The sequence below is a fragment of the Lycorma delicatula genome, chromosome 4 (genome assembly GCF_047948215.1).
Source record: "Lycorma delicatula isolate Av1 chromosome 4, ASM4794821v1, whole genome shotgun sequence".
Classification (NCBI taxonomy): Eukaryota; Metazoa; Arthropoda; class Insecta; order Hemiptera; family Fulgoridae; genus Lycorma; species Lycorma delicatula.
This window is the reverse complement of record NC_134458.1, coordinates 63,836,930-63,863,427: the sequence shown is the minus strand read 5'-3', so window position 1 is coordinate 63,863,427 and position 26,498 is coordinate 63,836,930. Positions and strand designations below refer to the sequence as shown.

General features: G+C 32.2%; 1 protein-coding gene across 8 annotated transcripts in view; it reads right to left on the bottom strand.

The window, feature by feature from the left end:
- The window catches only part of LOC142323471 (glutamate receptor ionotropic, kainate 2-like), a 74,557-nt gene that overhangs the window by 37,615 nt on the left and 10,444 nt on the right, over positions 1-26,498 (bottom strand). For 5 of the 8 annotated variants that reach the window (XM_075363134.1, XM_075363132.1, XM_075363133.1 and 2 more), the window contains exons 2-7: positions 24,602-24,751; positions 21,384-21,577; positions 19,193-19,365; positions 16,204-16,345; positions 13,130-13,297; positions 4,182-4,352 (exon numbers count right to left, since the gene is read on the bottom strand). In XM_075363134.1, coding sequence (XP_075219249.1) covers positions 4,182-4,352; positions 13,130-13,297; positions 16,204-16,345; positions 19,193-19,365; positions 21,384-21,577; positions 24,602-24,751 — 998 coding nt within the window. The remainder of the gene's footprint in view (positions 1-4,181; positions 4,353-13,129; positions 13,298-16,203; positions 16,346-19,192; positions 19,366-21,383; positions 21,578-24,601; positions 24,752-26,498) is intronic. The other 3 variants (XM_075363135.1, XM_075363138.1, XM_075363137.1) reach the window with 3 other exon arrangements.

Here is a 26,498-nt window from a genome sequence, read left to right as displayed (position 1 = left end):
GGCAGGTCTAACTGCGGATTCATTACCGATAATTATTCAAACTTTTCTGGCATTTAAAACTTGACTCTCCATACTCGTCGCCTGTAATCTTTAGACACGTTACATGCGATCTAAATCTACAAACGGCACAAGTAAGAGTTTTCTGCTTGCTGTAAAAGATACTAGAACAAACAGAGCAATAATCCGAGCAACGGGTTTGGCCATAGTGGCCAATCTGTGAACAAGAAAACTAACGACCTAAACAAAACCAAAAATAAATTAAATTTAAAAACTATAAAAATATGAAGAAAAGTGTATTAGAATCAATATGGGGACTCCTGGTTGGCCGTCGAGGAGGACGGTTGATCGCAATTAGACTGTTACCGATAAGATGTAAGAAAACCGCCTCGCGACTTAATTAACAAGAGGCTAGACGGAAAGAAAAACCTACTCGGGGAGTTGCATGTCATTTTACTCTTTTTTACTCCTGTATTTACTCTTATTTCGCGTGGTCGAAACTCGTTACTGCAAAACTGCAAAATTAATAAAACACAGTAGATGCTAAAACAGTAGCAATTTACTCTGTAAAATTAAAACTTCAAAATAATAATAATAGAATTAATTCATCAAAAAAAAAGATTAACGACAATAATAACAATAATACCTTCTAGAATAGCTAGGTTGATTTTTCAGCTGTATTCTGGAGTTTTTTTATTATTTCCAGCTTATTTTTTGAACATCTTCAGCTCTTTAGGCCATTTGAAATCTAACAGGCTATGTATATTACCAGTGTTAAGTGACTACACCAATGTAATTTCTATCTGCCGGAAACTCATTCTTCTACCTCGGACCTTATGCTGCCTGAAGTATACGTAACTGTGTGGGCAAGAAAATACACCATCTTGTTTTACTTGATGATCCTCATGATGCCCTTACAGTGTATGTTTATATAAGAAAGGCTGTAGTTACTAATTCTTACAGACAAGCTTATATTTATTCTAGAGGAAACTATCTCAGTATGTGTAATGCTGTTAAGGAGACAGACTGGAATGTAGACTCAAATTCCTCAAATATTGGTGATGCTGCCAGTGCCTTTTCAAATATTCTTTCCAAAAGAATGAGTGAATAAGAACCTGTGAGGAGCATAACGCTAGGTATTTTTGCTGCCAATTTTCCCAGGGAGCTCATTAAGTGCCTGAAGAGTAAGAAAGTAACTCATAAAAATGATAAAAAACGGGGTTACTCTTTAATGATGGTTTGCTCTTTTAAGGAAAAAGGCTAAGGAGCTGCTAAGGAGAGATGCCTTCAAAAGAGGTAGAAAAGTAGAGAATGAGCTGAAAATAAAGCTTGCAAATTTTTTTTAAAATGTTAAATCCTTTATGAAGGATTCTCATGGAGTACATCCAGTAAAGATCCAGGACAAGGTTATAATAGATGCAAAGAACTATGTGAAGAATTTGGAAAGTATCTCCAATCACCATATTAGTAAGTATAGATGCACTTTTAATACTGAATAAAAACCATCACATTACAGTAACTATTGACATTCCTGATGTTACTGAAAATAAAATATTGGAATGTAATGTGAAGCTTAAGAGGCCAATCTGTGAATGTAGTGATGGCATTCCATCTTTTATAATAAAAAGCATTGCGAGCTAATTTCCCCTGTCTTAACCTGGCTGTTCAGTTTTAGTCTACATTCTGGAGAATTCCCTGGTTACTGGGAAAAAGCAATAGTCTCACCCATCCCTAAGAAAGGGGATTTGTGTATTATTTCTAATTACAAACCTGTTTCTATTATAAAATATAGTGACTAAGTTTTTCGAAAGAGATACCAGCCACGTCTATGACAATTTAAAGAAATTTATTGATAAATGGCAGCATGGTTTTGTGGCCAGGATATCTACTGCCGCAAATCTAAGTGATACCTCATCCTTTTTGTACCAGCGGCTGAAAACCATAGACAGGTTGATACCACCTACTTTGACTTCAGAAAGGCTTTCAATATTGTTCCTCATGACATCCTGTTATAAAATTTAGAAATTTATGCTGTAAAAGGTACTGAGCTGAAATGGATCCATTCATATTTGTGTAACACAATTTTTAAGATTAAGGTGAATGGTGAAATCTCAGGTCTCTGGTGGCAAGTATGTAGTAACTTTTGACATTTTGCAGAGGTCAAACTTAGGTCTACTTCTCTCATGTTTATTAGTGACAATGAGAAAAGTACAAAATCAAAGATGATGAAATTTGCTGACAGTGTCAAAATATGTGGCAAAATGAACTCTTTCAAAGATTACTTAGCACTTCAAGAGGAAGCCTATAATAAGATACACAGACACAAATAGTCGACTGAGAATGAAAATTAAAAACTGTTATTACGACCTATATTTGAAAGACATAACTGATTAGGTACAAATACCTCATAGAGTCCCAAGAAATACATCATGTACAGACAATTTGTGATTCAGCTATTAACTTCTATGATAAGTTGTTTTTTACTCAATACGTGAACATCAACACATTGAAAGCATGAAGGAATCTTGGGTTACTTTTTTGGGTATTAGGCACTTCAAGCAACGTAACATTATTAGGTACCTCTACCAAACCCTTGTCAGATCAGTCTTGGAGTACTGTTCTGTGATTTGGGATTGTGACACAGAAATTACTAGTTTAAAGTTTGAGTCTGAGCAAAGAAAATTCTTTTGAAGGTTACGCCATCTAGGGTCGAGTCCACACCAAATAACTTATGAAGTTGAATGTAATCTCTTGGACATTGCTTCCTTAGAATCTAGGATAAATATACACAAAGTTATTTTCATATTTAAAGCATTGAGCAATGAGGATGGGAGTAGTCAGAAGGGATAAGAGAGGCTATCCAAATAAAATAAAAAAATGTTTTTTTGATTTTTTTTTTTTTAGTAGGTAGTCTGTAAATGGGAGTCTCACACATTGTGTGTAAATGCATTTTCTCTCTTCAAAAAAAAAAAAAGTTATATTAAAATAATTTATTATTATTTTGATTTATTTCTAATGGATGATTGTTTTATTATATCTAAATAAGTACAATAAAATAAATGTCATCAGCACAGTAATAAAAAATGAAAATTGTATAACCTTAATTTAAAGACAACATTTTCAACATTAAGATCATTCAAACTTCATCGGTCTTCATATTACAATTACGAAATAGAATGATAAGACTATTACCAAAATCAAAAACATTTCCTTGGGTGTGCATTTTTATTATTTAGAGTTGTGCAAATAGAAAACAGTATTTTATTTAATAAAGAATCCTCAACTTTTTAATACTTCTTATTTTGTCATTTTATTTACTATAAAACCTTTGTAAATTTATAATAATGAATTGTAATTTTTATGTGCTTAATATCAGATAATATTGTTTCATTTGCATTACATTAAAGTGTCATAGAATAAGTAAAAAAAAAAATACGCTTTCTATTTCAATAAAATTCAGTGGCAGTATTAAATACTAAAAGTATTATTTTTTTCTTTTCTAGTATTAACTGTTTTCACTTACTGTTTTTCTTGTAAACTTCACTAAATACTTTTACAGAGATCTCTGTTTCTTCAAAATAAATTAATATAAAATATTAAAACCACAGAGATATATATTTACTATTTTAATCAATGAAGTAAAAAATTTTAATTTTAAAAGTTAAAGACAGAGTAGGATCTCCTCCATCTGTGTAACTGAACACACACGCGTGTGTGCACATGCGCACTCACTCACACTCACACACACCACATACACACATGTACAACAGAGTAGATTAGCACAATCTACAGTAATGTAGATCTACCACATGTGTTTGCTAACCTAACAGAAGCAGTAGTATTCAACACGATCAAGCAGTTAGTTAACAAAAAAAGAAACCATAAGATAGCTTTTCGATTAAAAATCCATGAAAATTTTTATGTGGCACCTGCTAATGTGCCACAAGTGATTATAGCACTTTTAATGTAAGAAAATGTTAATAAAGATGTACAAACACTGTCTGTAAGAGGAACTTTTCCTCCTTATGGTAAATCAAAGTATAGTTACTTGGCCATGTCAACTGCCAGTTGCTAAACTGCTCCTTATTTATAAATTTTAAACCTTTTTTTTGATAGTGCATACTTTTAAGAGAAATTCACTGAGTGATAAAATTTTTACATTATTTACTAACAACATAACTTACAAGTTTCATGAAATTTAGCAACCGGAATCCATTTGATATTTTTATTATACTTTTTTGTACACCTTCTTTTGAGTAACAATCAATCGGCACCGGGGTTGTGTAAAGAGAACCAAGTTTTATCCATGCTTCAGCAAATAAATGAACTGCATCATACATTAAAGCTGACTGTATCTAAAAATAATAATACAATTACATTGTAAATTATGTTAGTGTTTAAGTGAAACAATCCTCACATGTTAACATAAAAAATATAACTCTCTTTTAATAAATATATAAATAAAAACAAATAGTAGTAATTCTTCAAAAAGCATACAATAATTTCTCACTAGTACTATAAAAAGTTATGAAGGCAGTATTTTGTATTATCATTATGCCGTGTTTACAGCAAACCAAATTTTGAAACACCTTGACGTCAGATGAATATTCAGATATATATGACAAAGATGACAATAGTCCTGAAACTGTGGAGTTAACATGCTTTTATAAGAGCAATTCTAGAGGGTCTTAAGCAGTTAATAAGATAACATTTACTATGTAAAGATATTGTGCTTGATATCAGTGAAATAAGTAATCTTTCCATAATCTTACGATTTAACAATTTTAGCATTTCCTGGAAAATGGTATTGAGATAGCCCTACCTAGATGTGGAATTTGTTCACTAAAATATCTACTGTGATGATTTCCAGCATTTATGGTACAGTGATGCATTCTATTCTTTCAGGTCAAGAAGCGGCTCTCATAATTTTTCATGAAGTCTAAATTTTATTAATTGAACTCTTAATAATTTCCAAATATTCAAATATGTGACAAGGATCTTTTCAGTAAAAAGTTTATTCCTTGTTAAGCTTATTGCCATTTTTCAGTAAAGTAAACCAGAACAAAATGTCTGAATAAAAGTTTACTTATTCCAGACTGATACTTTCTTCTTATGATGATCACAACAATGAAGTCTTAAGTAATTCTCTGTCCACAAACTGTGGAGGAATAAATCAAGCTATGCATGCACTATTATACAATGTAACACTCATGTTAAATTTTTATTAAAGTGCAGTCACTCCACTTTTTTCTTTTTAAATTTAACAGTTAAAATCATATATTATTATTATTATTATGCTTTTACGGCCAACATGGGACCACTTAAGTCAATTTTAGTTGGATCTTTTCTGAGAAAAGCGTGTTATTTTACTCTTTCGAGCTGCCCAGTATTTCTTCATCCGTTCAGATCTTGCTTTCTTTTCTTCATCCATAAACACCCTCTTCGTTGTATTTTGTCGTTTGTCTGTCTTTTGTTTAAATCTAATGCTTTTATCTTTTAGCTTTGTAATTTTTCCAGTTTTATTCTGTAGGTCAGTCAGGGAAATTCCCAATTCTTTCATATCTTCTCTAATTTCTTTGATCCATCCTACTTCTAGCTTTTGGAACCAGAGCTTTTCAATGATATTTCTTGACAGTCTTGTTTCCGGTGTCCTTATGAGATGACCGAAGAATGAGATTCTTTTTTTCCGCATAGTATCAGTAACAGGCTCTATTTCTCGATACACCACCTCATTTGGCACAATCCACCATTGGCCTTCTTTTTGGTGTTTTTTATTGATACACGTTCTGACAATTCTCCTCTTTATTTTCAGAATTTTTTCAATTCGGTTTTTCTGAGTGATTTTGAAAAGGGTCTCGCTTCCGTAGGTGACTTCTGGCTGTACTACAGTTTTATAATGTTTAAGTTTTGTTTTAGCATAAAGGCATTTTTTGTTATATGTTGACCAAGTTAATTTTTGGGATTTAATCATTTTATTTGTCCTGTTTTGCCATGTCACTTTTTCATTTAAATTATAAGTTATTATTTCCCCTAGATATTTAAATTGTTTTACTATTTTAATTTTCTGATTGTTTACCGTAATGTGCTCTATTACCAGAGGATCTATGGCCATTAGTTGAGTTTATCTTTTGTGCTAGGTTTTGAAGGCTCATGATTTGTGTTTTAGCTTCTTGAATATTATTTGCTAAAAGAGCGAGGTCATCTGCAAATCCTAGGCAATTTAGTGTGATGGAGTTTTTCTTAGTACCCATTTTTATATTTTTGGGATTTATTTCATACCATTTTCTCATGACAAATTCAAGGGCGCAGTTAAAAAGGAGTGGTGAGAGGCCGTCTCCTTGCCTCAATCCAGTTTTTATGTAGAAGGGTTGAGAGAGTTCACCTCTGAATTTCACTCTGGACTGGGTATTGGTTAAAGTTAATTTTATCATGTTTACGAGTTTAGGGTGAAGGCCCAGGTTTCTCAGAATATTCAGCATGGATGGTCGGTGTATACAATCATAGGCCCTTTTAAAGTCGACGAAGGTGATTATTAGTTGTTTTTTCCGTCTTTTATATAAGTCCATCATAGGTTTTAGGGATATTATTTGCTCCGGGCAACCTCTCCATGGCCTAAATCCCCCTTGGTATTCCCCAAGTTACAGTTCAAGTTGGTCTTTGCATCGGTTGTATATGATTCTCGACAGGATTTTGTATGTGCAATCCAGGAGAGATATGCCTCTGTAGTTTTCCGGATTAGTTTTTTCCCCTTTTTTATGTAATGGATGGATGAGAGCTGTGGTCCAGTGTTCTGGAAGTTTTTCTTCGTTCCATATTTTCACGAGGCATAGATGTAGGGAAGTTTTGACTGAATAAACTGATGAGTGTTTCCAGAGTTCTGCGAAAAGCTGGTCTTCTCCGCTTGCTTTGTAGTTTTTTATTTCATTTAAGGCTGCGAGAACTTCTTGAATTGTTGGCGGGTTGATATTTACTGGTGAAGTTTTAACTGGAGTTTCAGTGTAAATCTCAAAAAGTCTCAAAAACAGTTGAGGAGTCTATTGAAGGTTTCTGCCAAAATTTCAGCATTTTCTTTATTGGTGTGGGCCATATTTCCTTTTTTTCCTCTCATATATATATATAATTTATTAACTATAATTTTTACAAGAAATGGATACTTTTCTTTCTTTTTCCTTTTTAGCCTCCGGTAACTATCGTTTAGATAATTCTTCAGAGGATGAATGAGGATGATATGTATGAGTGTAAATGAAGTATAGTCTTGTACATTCTCAGTTCGACCATTCCTGAGATGTGTGGTTAATTGAAACCCAACCACCAAAGAACACCGGTATCCACGATCTAGTATTCAAATCCGTGTAAAAATAACTGACTTTACTAGGACTTGAACACTGTAACTCTCGATTTCCAAATCAGCTGATTTGGGAAGACGCATTAACCACTAGACCAACCCGGTGGATTACAAGAAATGGATACTAGAGGAAAGCATTTAGCATGAAGTTATATTTCAAATTTGATATGGACACCAGATTTTGTTACCAGCTTCTTGATCCGCCCAGGAATCGAGCAACTGATTTCACCAGGAACTCTTCTGGAATGAAACTCATAACTTCTCATACTCACCCTTCATTTTCTTCCAAAGCCTTTGATTTGGTACAGTAGACTTGCTCCTTAACCTACTCCAAAGACAAAGTCACAGGGTGTTAAGTCAGGACTCCTGGCTGGCCACTTATACGAGCCACAACGACCCATCTATCTTCCAGGAAAGTGGGAATTCAGGCATTCATAATCGACAATAGCAAAATGTTGAGGGATGCCACCTTGCATGTAAATCATATCTGCAACATTCTCCCAAGCACTGATAACTGGCCAAATTTCATCTTGCAGAATGGTAAGGTATCTTTCAGCATTCATGGTATTACAAAGAATGAATGGTCCTACAATCCTGTCCGAAGTTATCCCACTCCACACCATTATTTTGGGCTGATTCTTCATTTTTCAGATATAACAAGAGGATCTTCAACCACCCAATAGTTGCAGTTTTGACTGTTCACAAATCCACTGATGTAAAGTGAAATACTGCTTCATCACTCCAGAGGATATTTTTAAAGAGATCTGACTAATCTTCATATACCGTGCCAGCATATTCTCCCCAAACTCAATGTGATTGTTGCAGTCTTCAGTGGAGAGTAACAGATTACATTCTCATACATTAAAGATCAAACACAAAAAATTTGAAACAAAAATTACCATAAATATATAATTTATAAGTACTTTGAAATAGGAAGTTACTTTTCAATCACTCTATATATAGATAAAATATAATTTTAAAATTATTAAATAAAAAAACATGTTCACTCTGTTGCAATTAATCATTACCAACAAAAATCTCCACAAATACACCAAATTAGTAGCAACTCAAAGCAGACTTGCCTATTTACATAAGATGTACCTTTTCCTATCCGTTGATTCATCATCAGTTATTTAAATATATATGATAAAAACAGTAGGTACTACTGAAGATACAAAAAAAAATTGAAAATGAGATTACAGAAAATTTAATTGAAATCATTTTTAAACAAAATTATTTTATATCCAATGATAAATTTTATATACAAAAGATGGTGTATCAGTGGACATGCCATTTCTGCTATTATACCTGAAAATTTATCATTTTGAATAATTTGTAGTGTATGTGTACACATAATACCGCTGTACGAACAAGATATATAGATGATATTTTAATATCGTATTATAAAAAATGTACATCAAATAATTTTAAACACATTAAATTTATATAACAAAAAATTTTAACTTACTGCAGAAACCGATAATAAAAGATATATATTTTTTTTAGATGTAGGATAAACATCAATGAAAACAACAAAAGATTTTCGGAAAACCAACATATAATATAAACCCACCGAGAATCAAATCATCATATATTATGGTATGATACACAAAATACACAATATGCACACGATAAAAAAATAGGATTAGACAAAGAAAAAGCAAATAAAATTTATAGCGAACCAAAAATGGATATACAGATATTTTTATAAAGAATATTAATAAAAAATTAATAAAAAGAATACAAATAAATTAATATAACTAACCTGACCTGATAACTGGCTTAGTTTTTAATTAATTTTTATTCAGTTGATCATAAGGAATATCAGTTTTAACTTATGACAAAGATAACTGATGATGAATTAGTGAATTCAAAAAAATACTTAATGTCTAAACTGGTAAGTTTGCTGTTCATCTGGCAAGTTTATTATTATTTTATTTTATATATATATATATATATATATATATATATATATATATTAAGGTAATATACTATTATTACAACCATGTAATATTAATAAATTACAAAAAAAAAAAAAACATTAAACAACGTTTCACTTCATATCCGAAGCTTTTTCAAGTATATAACTGAAAAAGCTTATATATATATATAAGTATAAATTCAGTCATATTATACCTAATATAAGGTATAATGAATTTTTTTCTAACTTTGGGTATTAGACTTTTTTCTTCCCTATTATACAGTATTACTTTCATTTTTTCAAACACCAAATTCCCTCCCGCACTAGTTTTAGGTAACTTTTAATTCCGACAAGAGAGAGCTCTTTCAAACATTTTGTTACATTTCACATGTAATCTGTCATAAGGACAATGGACAATATAAAAAAAAAAATGAGTTTTACTTAAAATTGCATTTAAGTCCTACCCTACTAAAGGCACTTGTATGTGTATCTGTCTGTGTATGCGTTCCTCTTAGCTGAGAACATGCTTTCATTATCAAACATACTGCCCGTCAAAAAATCATGTTTTTTTCTTAAATGTTTATAAACAATAAAAGAAGAAGCAACACCAGCAAATAAGAGAAAAAATAAAGAACATATTTACATGGTTGAACATACTGCCTGTCAAAAAATCATAAAAGTTTTTCTTAAATATTTATAAACAATAAGCCGCAGTAATAATAATTGCAAATAGATTAATTTTACTATCGTAATTCATTCATTCAATATCGTAGATCTTAAAACAACTATTCTCGATACAAATAAATCGATACTGAAAATACTATGGATTCACTAACACCCTAATAATAATAATAATTATAAATAAATAAAACACAATAGAAAATAACAAAAGTATAAATAATGAGGGTTTAAAATCCTCATTATTTATACTTTTCATTATTCAATTACTTTACTTTTATATTTTTTCATTATTTATTCTTTTGAAGGATAAAAATAATGAGGGCTTGCTTTCATTTAGAATCGTAAACGTGATTTTTTTTCGGCCTTGTAATTACAACTAAACATACACATAGGCAAAACACGTGAGTCAAATCAAATGGTAAACAATAAAGGTCAAAATTAGAAGAAACAATAATGGTCAAAATTAGAAGAATTTTGAATCATATCCTCCTTAGCGATTTATTCATTTTGAAGCTAACTTCTCTTTTGTTATTGTGTCAAGGAAGGTTAGTTTCATATTACGATAATTTGTTTCGTAAACTGGATATAATATATAACTAATAAATTAATTAATTTAATTTTTATTTAAGCTTCCAGCTCTCGTATTGAGTGAATTTACATATGGATATTTTAGATCTTAATGAAAATGTTGAGAGTGTGCAATCTTTAAAAGATGCCTAAACCGATCTAAAATTTAATTGGAAAGATTTGCTGCTATTTTTTTCGCTTTTCCTTGATCAATTTTCATCATTCAAAAAAAAAATTTTTACTCAAGAGGTAATCAATTTTGGACACCTAATAATCCCATCCTAGACGTCGCCCGCCAGGGCAACCCGCTTGGAGGCCTTAGCTGCGGAACGGTGCCATAGGCACGCCCTGCAGCTAGTAGTTCAATAAACAGATCAGTCAGATTAAAAGTTCAAATACGTTGTACAGTCAAACGTCAATACGTTGTACAGTAGATAGAAGGATTATATTGTAAAAGGTTCAGAAATGTTTAATTTTATTGAATAAAAGAGTTTATTTCAAACTTATTTTTTAGTTCCCGTAAACGATTTTTAAAAAAATTATCAGAATACATTCCATGAAAATACTAAATATTAAAATGAACGTCTTAAAAAAAAGTTTATAAGATTTTGATAACATTTAAGTAAAGTAAATTTTTTCAAATGTGTTTAGCACCTCAAGTTAAAATTTAAGAAAAGTATTGAAGGTCAAATAGCTTTCTTTCAGTTTAGAGTTCTTCAGATTATCCGGTTGGCGTTTTATATATTCTAGGGCTTACACATTATAAAAGAAATTTCGAGATTTTATAACAATTTTTCATTATATAATTATAACATATATATATTTAAAAATACTGCTTCTTTTCTTTTTTTGAAAAGTACGCACTTCCGATGATCACAAGATTAAAAACCCTTCTATTTGCTTATTGATAGTGATTATATAAAATTGCGGAAGTAAATATGTTACTTCCGTTTAAAAAATACTACCTCTGTCCCAGTTCAGTAATTTTTCAACAAAAGCCTGATTTATTATTAAATTTCTACAGTATATTTGTGTTGTGTGCTATAAAAACAATTACCTACAGTTTTTTTTAAATCATTCTTTTTAATAGTTTAGTTTAAAATCTGTCAGCGTTAGTTTTAGAAATAATAATAGCTTTGATTAAAAAACATAATAAATGAACATTTTTTTGTAAATAAAAATTATAAATTTATGATTTCGCTATTGTGTATTTTATAGAACTTCTTAAGTTTCCTATAAGGTTCTGTTTATGACGAAGTTTATTGATAATCGTCTAGTATGCCTTCAGCTCTTTGGGGTCGATTTACATCGTCGGTCTTTGCAAGACGTTGTCACGCTCAAATCTCGTGCGAAACGTAGTTAAACACACACCAATGATTTTTTTGTTTGAATTTTTAAAAAACGGCATGTTATTATAACCTACTAGAAACAAATTTAAATCGATACATATTACTACTTACGAACATATTTATTATTATAAATTAATCAAACCGTTAACAAATTTCTTTTTTTAAATAATCAGAATTTTAATTTTAAATAATGTCGAGGATTATTGTATCGGCTACAATAAAATAGTCGACTAAATGTAACTAGTATCAAGCAGAATCTAAAATAGATGGAAGTATTGAGAAATTTCTGAACTAAAAACATGAAAGTATGCCGATCGTACTCATCGAGTTCTATAACAAACCGACACTTCTTATTTGTAAACTATTCGATCGACTTTATTAGTATTCGTATAATTCTATAAATATATCTTCACATCGATAACTAAATTTATACAGTAAGTTTTCATATTTTATTTCGAGTCGGTTAGACGTAGACGATGCTATTTTATTTTACATTATAACATATTATTTTATAATTTTTAAGAATCTTTTTTTATTCTTAAAGCCGAATTGGGGAATCCCTCTTAAAGGTCGAAACTCGGGGATAAAGTTCTTATCAGCATAAGCAGAGTTTACAAATTTATGAAAGAAAGAGGCGATGAACGATCAGTAAGTTTTCCGGTGATAAAACGTAGAGAATGAACTGAGAAAGCTATAAGATCGTTAACGTAACAGATTTTGAGAATCAGACTCTATGTCACAAGTATAATGTAAACCATAAGATAGAGTAGTGTTATATTAAACACAAGCCGAGAGAAATACACTGCAGTACAAATCCTATAATACTAATGATAACGGTATAATTAAAACACATATAAGTAATGTATTTATGATATATTATTATATAGGCCTATATGTAATTCACATAATGTTTATAATCTATCGTAATATATAATCATAATACAATTAAAAAGGTAGGAATGTTTTTACATCAACATGAGGTAGTAAAATAACAAGTGAAATACTTGTACTTCCCATCGGCTAGAATGATGATTCCGGCGGACCAAAACTGGTCGAAACAATAAAAGAAAGAATAGAGAAAAAGAAAACACTTTCAGGTCCTACAGTGCGAGTAAATAATTTTGATACATTAATTTATAATTGTTTTATATTTCTTGCAAAAATCTCATTCGCGTCTAATATTTACTCCAAGAGATCTGCATCTCATAATTATAATTACAAAACTATCACTAACATACAGAGACAAGCTATGCATCAAAGAAAATGTACCTTAAGATTATTTGAAGTAACAGAAGCGGTTCTATTATGATTCATCTCATCAAATATCCAGTCTTGAACCGCTTTCTGTAAAATAGCTGATGATGGATCTAACATGCGTAGTGCAGTTATATTTGTTTGTCCGAACTTAAATTCTTCAAAATCGATCGTATGAGCATCCTTTTAAACAAATAAAAAGACAAATCAAAACAATAAATGAATTAATTACATGCAGTAAAATGAGTTTGACGACTGTAGTAAAATATATATGTTTAATATTGACCTAGACTAGAAATAGATTTTCACTGACGGAACATTTTCGATCTACATAACTTCACTTAAAATGAATCTGATGATTATTAAAACTAAATGTTCTCTAGACCCTCTGATATTTTCTAAAAAGTCTTCGTTACAAATTAATATGAGTTAACGTACAATATATAGGTCCTATTCAGTTTTGTCTTTGATCCACAGCAAAATATTCACGATGACTTCTGAGAGTAGCTTGATGTCGATTTTCAAGAACAAGATGCTGATATTTTCGTAGTATTAAGAGTGAAGTGGTTTAATCAAAAATTTTCTAGGTGAAAGCTCGTTTAACATTTTTCAAAGTATTTACACTTTTCCGAGATTAACAATAATTTGTTTAAACCGTATAAAAAAATTAGCAGACCGACGCGTGTATAACGGCAAAGTTACATCGGTCTAGTTTCATACACCGCTTGCCGTACTGACTAAAAGCGGGTTTGATCACTACTGCCTAGTAGCGCGTGATGCGTCTAAAACCGCATAGACCCGGTCTTTAATACCGAGTGATTCAAAACGTGCTTCACAACTTTAAAAGCACATAAAAGTCTATTTAGATAACTTACAGATTCGGCTGAGGTCTCATTTCATAGCAAAACACATCAAGTTTTGACTCACAACTTCATTAGTACCGAATTCGGTCACCAGCGCTGTTGTTAAAAAATGGATACATTTACTGGTGCGGATGTGCTCGCTATGTGTTTCAGTTTCATGATTTTTCCGTCAACTGCAGTTCAACGTAATTTTCCTAGAGACTACGGTAGGAAACCTCTTAGTAGGCGCATACAATCAATTCTTGCCACCAAAATTTCTTGGAACAGGTTGTTCTGTTAAACATACAAAACCACTAGGAAGCCCTGAAGCTGCTGTGGAACAACTCAGAGAAAGCTTTTACACTAGTGCGAAGAAATTAACTCGACGTGCATCGCGTGAGACTGACATTCCGCAAACGACTGTTTGGCGCATACTACGTAAACGATTGCACTTTCTTTTTCCTGTTTAGCCTCCGGTAACTACCGTTTAGATAATTCTTCAGAGAATGAATGAGGATGATATGTATGAGTGTAAATGAAGTGTAAGTCTTGTACATTCTCAGTTCGACCATTCCTGAGATGTGTGGTTAATTGAAACCCAACCACCAAAGAACACCGGTATCCACGACCTAGTATTCAAATCCATGTAAAAATAACTTGCTTTACTAGGACTAGAACACTGTAACTCTCGATTTCCAAATCAGCTGATTTGGGAAGATGCGTTAACCACTAGACCAACCCGGTTGGTTAAGAAACGATTGCACTTGAAATCGTACAAACTAACTGTGGTTCAACACATTACAGATGACAAAGTTGTTCAGCTGCACTTTAGAGTGGAAATGATGAATAAAATTGCAGACGATACATTTTTTTAGAAAATGTAATTTTTAGTGATAAGTCAACATTTCACTTCAGCGGCAAGGTGAACAACCACAACTGCCGGATATTGGGTAACGAAAACCTTCATGAATCCTTGCAGCACATTCGTGATAACCCTAAGGTCAATGTTTTTTGTTCCCTAAGCAAACAAAAATTATGCGGTCCGTTCTTCTTTCAGGAGGCAACCGTAAATGATATCGTTTATCTGGATATGCTTCAAATTTTTTTAATTCCTCAGTTAGACGATGATGACCAAGATGGACCCCATTACTATCAGCAAGACGAGACTGCACCTCACTACCGCCTAGAAGTCCGAAATTTTCTTGATAATCGATTCTCAGGTCGGTGGATCGGTCATGAAGGTCAAATTGCATGACCACTTTGCTCCCCAGATTTGTCCCCACTAGATTTTTCTTGGGTTTCCATTAAAGATTGGATTTACGTATAACCTTTGCCTGCTGAACTTGTTGAGCTAAGACTTCGAATTAACGTCGCAGTTGTAGATGTAACGCCCGATTGCTGGCCACAATCTGGAATGAAATCGACTTCAGGTGGGATGTATGTCGTATATCGCTGATGTCACTCCCCCGATCGTTTAGCCAGGAGGTTGTGCCCTGTGGATCCTCGTCGCGTTCGTATCCTCATGTTTGCGAGAAAATTAAGTTTTTTACAGAAATATTTTAAGATAAGAAATATTAGTGCGTAGAGAATATTTTTCTGAACATTTTTGAGTTTTTATATTTAAAATAGGCTTAAGGAGCGAGGAGATATAGAATTTAATAGTTTTTAATAGAAATATAGTGTTTAACGCTAGCCATATTGATAACAGGGAGTTGGCTTCTTCGTTTAGTCTTGTGTATGTTCGTGTGAGGTGTGTTAGTTGCCAGTCCAGTTGCTGTTATTGGCGCAGAGTAAGTCACGTGATGCGCCAGCCGGATGCGCGCCAACGACTCTTTTCCGCTAAATAAAAAATCTTTTTTTTTACTGCTAAATATTAACTAATAATCCCTTTCTTTTATTAATAAAATTAAATAAATAAAACAAACAAAATTAATAAATAAAAATAAACTACGCTTAGAAATAAAATAAAATAATCTGTAAATTAGTTGACAGCTTACTATTTCTAGCGGGAGAGAGTCGGCTGAGGAGTGTCGCCGTGCGCAGCCACCCGGCGCACCACTATTGGCCCGCTCTGCGCCAATAACAGCTAAAATAAAAATGTAAGCACAAACGACAAACAAACAAACCCACGCACCATCCTTTTTTATGAGAAAGATTTTCTATTGTACACTCTGACACACAAAAAAATAAAATGTATTTCGTTTCTAAGTAGAGGACCATCCGTGTTAAAAAATAAAATTTACTTACTAGTGAAGTCACAACGTAACTGTTATAATCACCCATCATTCCAACGGCTTTTGCTTGCCTCAAAATACTAACTATTTTATCAGCAGAACAGTCAAGAACTATGTGGGTTTCACCAGATGTCTTTATCTTCTTCCAAAGTGGCCTGTAACAAAAATATGCTTCCTGTTGAAAAAAATTCATTCACTTAATCGACACCAGGTTTCTCAGAGATAAAAAACAATAAAACATCTAGATTTGATATAACAGTTTTTCTTGAATTGTATTTCACAATCAACTTACTGAGAATCTATCGCCAAATGCAACAAAATTCCTTTCAATAAATTTTCTTAAAAAATTTAATAATTTTTTTTGATGATCACATACGTGATCTCATCATTGAAAAGGTCGCTTAGATCACAAATATAAATCCTTTAAAAGAGTAGAAAAATACTGAAATCTTGAGCCACCTCCGTGTTAATTTTACTACAAATAAAACAGACAACTGCAATTATTTTTATAACAATTTCTATTTATTCGGTTGTGATTGTATAACAATTTCTATTTATTCGGTTGTGAATGTTCAAGAGAAATAAAAGTACAGAAGTGAAAATACAAGCCGACTTAAATTTTGTAGAAAATTTATTTTGACAGTCAAGAGTGTTTGTTCATTACTTCAACAGTCATAAACAGAAAACCAGTATAATTTGAGGGAACAAAAGATGATTAAACATTACTGTAGTGCAAGGCAAGACCCTAGAGTTAAGAAATAATGTAAATTTTGCAATAAATATTTTACAAAATAAATATAAGCCAAAAATTTAAATTATAATTTTACTTATAAAAAAACAATTTCATAAAACTGTACTAAATTTTTTTTTTAATTATATTTTTTCAATTTTTGTTTAAATTTTGACTCTTTAAAGTCACATCCAAATTATAAACAACTATTAACAACTCACTAACCCTTAATTTGGCACCAACTTCAAAATTTAAAGAATTTAAACATTTTCCTTAGTCTTTATTTTTAGTGCAGTTTCCTGATTCAGTTTTACTTTTTGGAAAATGGATATGATACAAAAAATCAATGCCAGTATGAAAAATCAACTAGAAAGAACCACAAAAAGTAAGCGATGTGCATCTTGATAAAAATAAGAAAAGGAATTTGAAGAAAAAGCACAAAAAATTTAAAGGAACATGAGGTAAGCCCTCTGGTATATAGAAATAAAACTTATACAACTGATGGTGAATTTTGGCAGCCTTAAGACCTTTTACATCAAAAAATTGAATTATAAACCACACATTGTGATTCATTAATTGTCAGAACCATAATTTATTAACCGATAACAAAAAGTAAACTTCTGGCAAAATGGCCAATAGGTTCCTAACAAACATTTCAACCTATTTAACAACATATATGAGCTGTTTTTTTGATCGTATATATTCATTATACTTTATTATAATGTGGCTCATATATACCGTATTTACGCATAACCTGATTTGGTTTTCCTGAACTCTTTTTATTAGAAAGCAGACCTTATTTTTGACATATACCTCATTCAATTAATATTCAGTTAATCATTAGTAACTTGTGACCTTTGTCTACAGTTGCTTCAGCCTAATCTACACTTAAATGTCACTATAATAACTGATATCTATGTCTGCTCTTCAATGCTTTTTTTACCATATGATTTCTGTACTTCAGAAAGAGAAAAAAAATTCAGAAAATTGTGTTTTTCATTTTGGTCTCAAATTAAATAATCTATCTAATAATATCTAAAAACTTCAGGCCTCATCTCGTTCATACTAATTTTCAGGTAAGTATTTATTTAAAATTTATGGACTCAATAAAGTTCAGTAAATAATAGATATTTTCTAGTGTCGGGATCTATATGGTGAAATTGGTGTATTAAATAATCTATGGATCATAATATTAAAAATAAATAGTTTATGTGGGCATTTGAAACGTGTGTGAGTGTATCTGTCTATCATTGTCATAGCCAGGATAATAAATAAATAAAAAACCACACTCATTGGCTCTTCATGGAAAAAAATAAACACAGACAAAATTAAGATAACCGAATAAAAAAATACAACACATTTTCATAATCAAAGAGAAAATCTTTCATAAATTTAAAAAACCAAATACAATCTAGCTTTCTAAAGAAGGAAACAAAATAAGCCATTATACACACAATAGTCACCATAACACAATGATCCTGAAATACACAAACTGAACTGCTTCTACAGTACACTATTCTACACTGGACAAACAGGATGCAGATTCAAACAAATACTTAAATAGTTCTCCACAGCAATAACATAAAGTAAGAAATAATGTAAAGTAGTAGTAGTAGTAGTAGTGATCCCAATATTTGCAACTACAAATCCAATAACGCTAACAATGTTGTTATTCTTCTACACATATACAAAAAAATCCCATCTTAACACACTCAAATATCATGAAATATACAAACACACAGCAATATAACAACCCTCACTGCTTCAAGTGAGGCTTGACAACTGGGATATTTGTTAGGGTTGGACGTGCAGCATGATACTCACCAGTGCAAGTGAGCACAAAAGAACCTTATTCTAGAGTAGTCATCCGATTCTGGCTGTCTTCTCTGCAATTCAAAACTGCTTCTCTAACAAATAACTTTTAGCACAGGGAACTAACTCGGCCTGGAGCCATCTGCTACACGCCAAGAGAACTCGGGTGCAGAGTACAAGACAGAAGCCACCATCTGCAAAGTCAGACTGAACTTCAAGGTATTCTGGACCGAGGAAAGCCAGGTTTGGAAATCCTACCTTCCTGCTTGGACAACGCAAATGGACCAAGCTATCCCGCTGGTTGTCAGCACACAGTGATTTTGACATCATCTACAAATTACCAGGCTTTGTGGTACCAGAATCCCTTTCAACTTTCACGCACGGGTCTACACGTTTTATACTACATTCTAATTATGTGTCTAATTTTACATAAGATATTATAGGAATGCTGAATGTCTACCTGTGGTCTGGATCTTCGCCGAGTTGAACTATCGTAAACGGTGTCTGTCCCGCACCTTTTGCAAGTCCATCGTGCGATTTAAGAAGTTCTTGGAGCCTTACAATACCTTCATCTTTTTCATACACTACAGTAAACGATTTCCAATCCATATCTCGAATCGTATCCATAAGTGCCTAAAAGACACAATAAAAATTTTATAAGGTCTGTATTTAATGAAATCTACATCGAGAAAATTAATATTTTTGTAAAATAAATATTTTTTTCATAAAATACAAATTAATCTCTAAAAAAACATAATTCTGTTCGAGAGGGCATATATATATATATATATATCTTCTCGGTATGACTACCGAGAAGAGCGTGTATGTAAAATCAAATCCGGCTACTAGTAAATTCTCTTTGGTACTCGAGTATTTTAAGAAATATTCATACCCACAGAGAGTTCAGGAAATGCAGCGTACCTCGAAAAGATAGGCGGACACGCAAAGCATTTCTGGCTCGGAGTCGGTCTAAAGATTTATAAAAGAGATTTATAGAACCAGAGATAATTTTCAGTCCCACGGCTATATGTACCAATACCGAGCAAAAGATTTACCCGAAACATGAAGAGGCTCTACTACAATCGCAGTGTAAAATATAAACCTCATAGTACAGCCCGAGGCGACTGAAATCAGCCGCCCAGTAAAAGCAAATGTACTTCAAATTAAAAAAAATTCTTCAATCGAATGTATCTTATTTTCAGTAAAGCACATAATTATTTTAAATCACGTAAAAATGGTAAAAATGGAAATTTTATTTATTTTTTATTTTTTTGTAATAAAAGAAAGACAAGTTTTTCCTTTCCCTGTGTCAACTGAATTAACACTTTTTATGGTTTCTGACTCGTTCATTCAGAATCGGTTCAAAAATGGTCAAACTAGCTTTAACGTAACTACTAGATAAGCGAAAAAAATTAACAGGATGGGATCATCAAATCGGACGACTGATTTTTCTCGTGTAATCGGGCGACTGTAATGTGACAGATTAGGTACTTATATAAATTTTCTGAAAGAGTTTACTGTCGAGCTTAAATATTAACCCGTATCTTAAAATTTCATCCGCAAATTTTGGCCACCCTCGATTTTTTTTCAGTTTTCTCATATGGCATCCGGCTTATACGTCCTATGAGAAAAAACGCACAAAAAATTTATTTCGCTGCAAACATTTATAAGTTTTTAAAGCGAACTTCTTCTCTCACCTAGTAGATTTTTTTTTCTCAGACCGAAAAGGAATACAAAAAGAAGAATTTCAAACGTTTATTGACAAAAGCCTTTTTTTTATAAATTTGTGATTATAGAATCTCACTTCTTTCGGTGAAATTTTTTTTTTGTAATTTTCTCTCTCACGACTACTAAAAAACAAATATTAAAATTTTAAATAGCTTTAGTCGGGAACATTTTTTTATGATTCCCACCTGGAGCCTGACTCCACTTTTTTAACAAACACTTGAAAATATTTTTACTCCATTTATCTTGTTTTAATCGTATAAGTTACTTTTTAAATGTAAATTTTAGACATTAAAAAAATGAATTTTTTCGTCTAAATTTTTTATCATAAGAAATTGATTGCATTTAAACTATGTTTAAATTAATGTAACTACTAAATAGGTGCAAAGATTAACAGGATGGGATCATCAAATCGGACGGCTAATTTTTCTCGTGTAATCGGGCGACTCTAATGTGACAGTAGGTACTTTATAAATTTTCTGGAAAAGTTTACCGTCGAAGTAGGGTTATTCGATTAATTCTTTATCATTAAAGTATTTCTGGTCGAAGTTTAGAGCGTAAACACATAGGTACGTTCTACCTGGGATGTTTGAAGTAGTGTTGGCACTGCTAATAGTACATTGAAGAGGAACAGGTCGTCGTACTGGCAACAAGCCGGTCATCGAACCAACAATCCGTTCCCACCCTGCGTGACGACTGAGATTTATAAACTTTGACGAGTAACAATGACATGAAACCGGGAACAACAGTATAAAAAAGTTATAAAGAAGCATATTTTTTTTATTCGTATTTAAATCTAAATCCTAGTTAGGTCAATAGATACACCATTATTACCGATAACACTATTCACGTTACAGTAGTTCAACGATCATCTGAATCAATACTTTACTCGGTTAGTATGCATATAATTATATAATAATTCTAACCTGTGCAAGAAGTTTTGACTCAGGATATAAATTAATCGCCATTTTGTTTTTTCTTGTAGTAGTCTCCCACCTCGTTTCGATGTGAGGGATTTCATAGTAGTCAGATATCGACTTAACGATGCCGATAGCTGTTTCCGCTCGAGGTCCAAATATTCCGACTGCATTTGTACCCTTTTCGGCCAGAATGTTACACACTTAAAAAAAAAAAAAACAAAAAAAAAACAAGAACTAAAAAAAATCATATATTACACGTTTATTCGATTAAATGTAGTACAATTAGTTTTTCGACCGAGCACCGGATTAAAAGTATTTTTTACCCGACTTCATTCTCCTCGATGTCAATTGAATTTTTTTTTAAATTGTCGTTTAGGTAGTATAACCTGGACTAAGACTATTTTTTTTCAGATTACGGTCGTAGTTCTAGAACTAGACAATTTTTTTGTAGTTTTCCGTAGAATCTGTACGGTTATTGAAAATATTTCTTTATAATTGCATATATCTCTTACTGCTTCAAGTTTAGATTATCACATAAACGGTGTAAAAATGTTTTAATATTTTATGAAAGAAATTGAAGAATTTAAATCGCGATATTAATTTTATAAACCAGGTTATCGACGTAGCACGGGAATTATACTCGTCGCTCTCGTTCTCATCCGCCTTACAATTATTCCAGGTTTACATCCGCACTAACGGCGTTAATAAAATATTAGTAAAACGATCTATTAGAGAGCAGAGGTCTTAAGTACAATATACGAATTAAATCATGACTGAATCGCATCATTTAAGAAATCTAATCTGACCGTCGATAGTGATATTTAGGTTAAAGAACGGGTGAGTGAATTAGAAAGACGATTCACCAGTTTCTTTTCGCACTACGACTCCCTTTATTACTAAATATAAAATAAATAACTTTTCTCAGTAAACGTTAGTCTCACAGATACGAAGACGATATCTAAAGCATCCGCTGTGTCGACCGATTACTTTTTTTTTATACAATATGGAGGAACGTTAGCTCCACTGTTCGGGAGGAAGCCGAGGTAGATCGTGCTATCGAACCCGGGGCGGGCTCTGCTCCTCCCGGATCACCTCCACTCACAAGTCGAAGCCGACTCCGTCTTATGCTGTCATCAACCCGGACTCTTGCATACAAAGCTGATGGTCATCTGCCAGATCATAAAGAAGTAATTTATGCGTCGCTCGGCGATCTCATTCGACGGTAGACACGATGGCATCGCTATAAGCAGGGGTTATCGAGTGCTACTTGATTCGGTAAATACAATAATGTACATAGCTAACACCGAATATATTGTATGTGCGCATGTAATAAAAACTATTACCTTCTTTTTAATAACTTGTTTAAACTTAGGCATTTCAAACCCTACGGTTCGTCTTACGTTTAATCGAAAACTTTATATACACACATAACACAAAATAGAGCTTGCGCGCGCGCACACACACTAATTTGTTACTTGTCCTTTAAATGGATGCCACTGATAAGTTTTCCACTTGAAACTAGAAATATTGTAAAATACTAATTAATATATTTTATACATCTGCATTTGTATAATAACCTAATTATCACATATATAATTTAATAAGATTTTACTTCTGCATTGTATGTATATCATATATTTTCATATAATTTCGCTTTATATACTCGTTTTAAATGGTTTCCGTGGTTTTAAGTGATAATTAACTGACGCATAGTAACTTCAAGCCTTCTGCATTTACTTTACTATTTCTCATAAGTGTTTGTACGTCTAACCAAGTAAGGGTAAGGAACCTCTCAAATTACAACGAATTATCGACATAGCTTAAAGTATAAAAATTAATTCAAAGCGATGTTCATATAACGTATAAATAACACACCTTTATAAAAACTTAATAAAATAACTACTCGGATGTTAGGTATGAGAAATAAAATAACTAGGGCATCTTATTTCGATTATAGTTATGCGATGTAAGTAAGGAAAACAGATGAATAACGTATAAAAATGTATAAAAAGTTCCAGCAAAAATGTTAAATCGTACTTTCATGCGAGCTGACGGTTCTACAACAGATACAATTTTTTGGGAGGTAGCATACCCAAAAAATAAAAGAATGAGAATATATAAACGATATCGCATTTACATTTTTTTTTTACAGCTCAGACTGGAAATACTTTCATAAACGAAATAGGATTATGATGATAATAAGGCGGTCGTAACCGATTCACCCCATATCGGTGTACGAAGTAAATTTCATATCGCAAAAAATAATATATGGAAAGCTTACAATTACGAACAATAATTGATGTTACTTTAAAGGAAAAAGGTATTATTTCCCGAACGCTAAAAACCATCATGGTTTTATACGAACAGTGAAAAATTGGTTACGGTTTAACCACAGAAGTGTGCTTCTGTGCACACTTTTCTAAAAATCAGTAAAAGAAAATTTAAAAAACGGGCCGCAATGTTGAAATTCACCAATATTTACATAGAACTTAAATTTAACCCCTTACCGAGTGATAAAATTCATGATCATTAATATCTTCACAACTTGATTAATTTACTACCGTTTTTTTTCTTTGGTTATTCTGTTTTTCAACAAGAATACATGCTGCTCATAATTATTTTATTCGATCTTCAGTTCTCTTATTACAATCCGCTTTAAAGTTATCTCTTTTTGCTTAGCATATCAAATACAAAATCATTAAAAATCCTAAACTTAGCAGTAAACAGTTTGACTCGTTAATTATTACTATGTTAGCGCACAGAAGTATGTATATATTCCTAGGAATGTTTTACTTCAGTGACCGATGCAAAGAAATTAAAAATTTCATCTCAACTAAAGACATTAACGAAAAAACATCTTATATATTTTACGAGTCTTTCAATTTCTTTACAATATTTCACTAAAAAAATAGTACACTCGAAGTAAAAATTTTCGGTAACCGAATCGTAAAAATTAAATCCACGAGGAATAGAATTTATTTTGGATACATAATTTACCGACTAAGAAAAATTGAAATGTTTATCTGACAACACCGACTGATTGTTTTTTTTTTTTGTGTGTCCATACTTATACGTACAAAAAAAGCAATTCTGAAAATTTTGTTGAAATCGATTTACTAAGTAATCGATTCTTCGAAATACCAAAACTAGTTGCTTTTTCAACAGGAAGAAAGTGATAAATAATATCTTAAATACAATAAAGTAAATACGAATTCTTAAATTACCTCTTTTACTTATATTAAAACTATCGTTTGCAGAGACTTCTTCCACATGAGGTAAGATGGTCGTGTCATTCAATATGATCAAATTGACACGTTCGACAGCAATTCGGAAAGCAGTCTGCTCTTGCAACTCCTCGGGATGAAAAAGTCCGACTATAACAATAAAAATAAAGATAATTAATCGATAGTTATTAATACATCGAATCGACCTCTGTCAACGACTGCATTTCTTCATCTCCTCGGCCGGCAATTATATCGATCTCAACAGTTAAAACACAATATAACTCTCCGGCTCTGACCTTCGATTAGGTTTGTATAAATCGTTAAATTTTGGGAAGCATAAACACAGATGCGCAGTAGTTCTACCCGGAGTATGCGAAGCGGTGTCCGCACGAATAATAATGCAATGTACAGAATAGTGTACCGCAACAGAAGCAGGTAGCAAGAAACCAGTAGCCGGCGCCGGTCGAGTGATCGTACCCACCCTGAGCTTTCTAAACTCTGACGAGTAATAAATTCTACGAACAAAAGGATTTCTATGCTAAACTACAAAAGACAACTAAGCATTAAAAAGCCCTTTACCGATTATTAAAACAGGGGAAAAAAGCGTCTGATGATCTTAAAAATAAACAATTAACTTTTGTAATTTATCATACGTGTCGCGGATGAAAACGGGGAAACGAATCGAATTTTTATTCCACCTCCATTAATCTGAAGACGCTCAAGATTTTATTATCCTTCCGTCTAATGTTTCAGAGAAAAAAACACGGTCGCTTTATTCGACACAGGCGAAATGAGTACGCGAACGCTTTACTCGAATACTTTCCGGTATCGACAAACGTTTTGTTTTCTCAAGAGTATTACTATTACTACCTTCAAAAAAAGGTGACAACAGACAGGTGGCTGAAGAACGGGTGGAAAACCATGCCAAACGCTTACAATTCATTTCGACAGTTCGTTCGACAGGAACGAACGACTCTAAGTAAAAAACAACTTTTTTATTTACAAGTAAAACTCCATAAAAGAGATTTACCGCGTAAACATCGTATTCCTGTATGCTATGACATCGTATTTCGGTTAAAATACCTCTAATACTTGCACAAACTTCAATTATCTCCCTCATTAATAGCGTAGTCTACACAACAAATGTTGGATCCGAATTTAAGCTGAAAGAAGGGAGAAAAAGATAACTATTTATATACTCTCTGTAGGCTATCTCTCTTATACACTCTGTATCAACATACAGATGTATCACGAAGTTCTTCTGAGACTTTCCTAACCTATTCTACTCGTGAAAATAATGGAAAAAGTTAATATAAGCATGTCCTAAAACGCTTCGTTTGTGAGGTGGCTAATGAAAGATTCCGCTCGGAGTTCAGCTACCCCGGTGAAATGAGGTCGCACTGAAATGTTTAAAACGTTAATTAAGAGGCAGAATTAATTATTTGTTACGGTGTTTGATTCGATAAATCGAATAAAATAGGTCTCAGAACCGTATCTGCAGTAGTTTTTGAGAAATCTGGGTGAAAACCAGTAAATTGTGGTAAAAACACTGTTTTTAATGTTTGACGTACAATAATTTTGTTTAAATAGGTTAAACTTCGTTAACTCCGTTTTTGGGGTAACTTTGTTAAATAAACATACCAGACTTTTAGACAAAACTTGTAGAGAATTTAATTCTGAACAAAATGGTGTATGATAAGTTGAATAAACAAAGAAAATAATTTTGATTTTATTTAGAGACAGTACATTACTACATTTGTCAGAAAAGTAATTATTTAATGTAAACAAAAACAAAATTCGTTTTTGATGTGAAAAATTTGTAAAATACAAAATTTATTGTTAAACGTTGCTGTTAACAGTTTAAAAAAGTGAAACTTACACAATAACTTTAAAATTA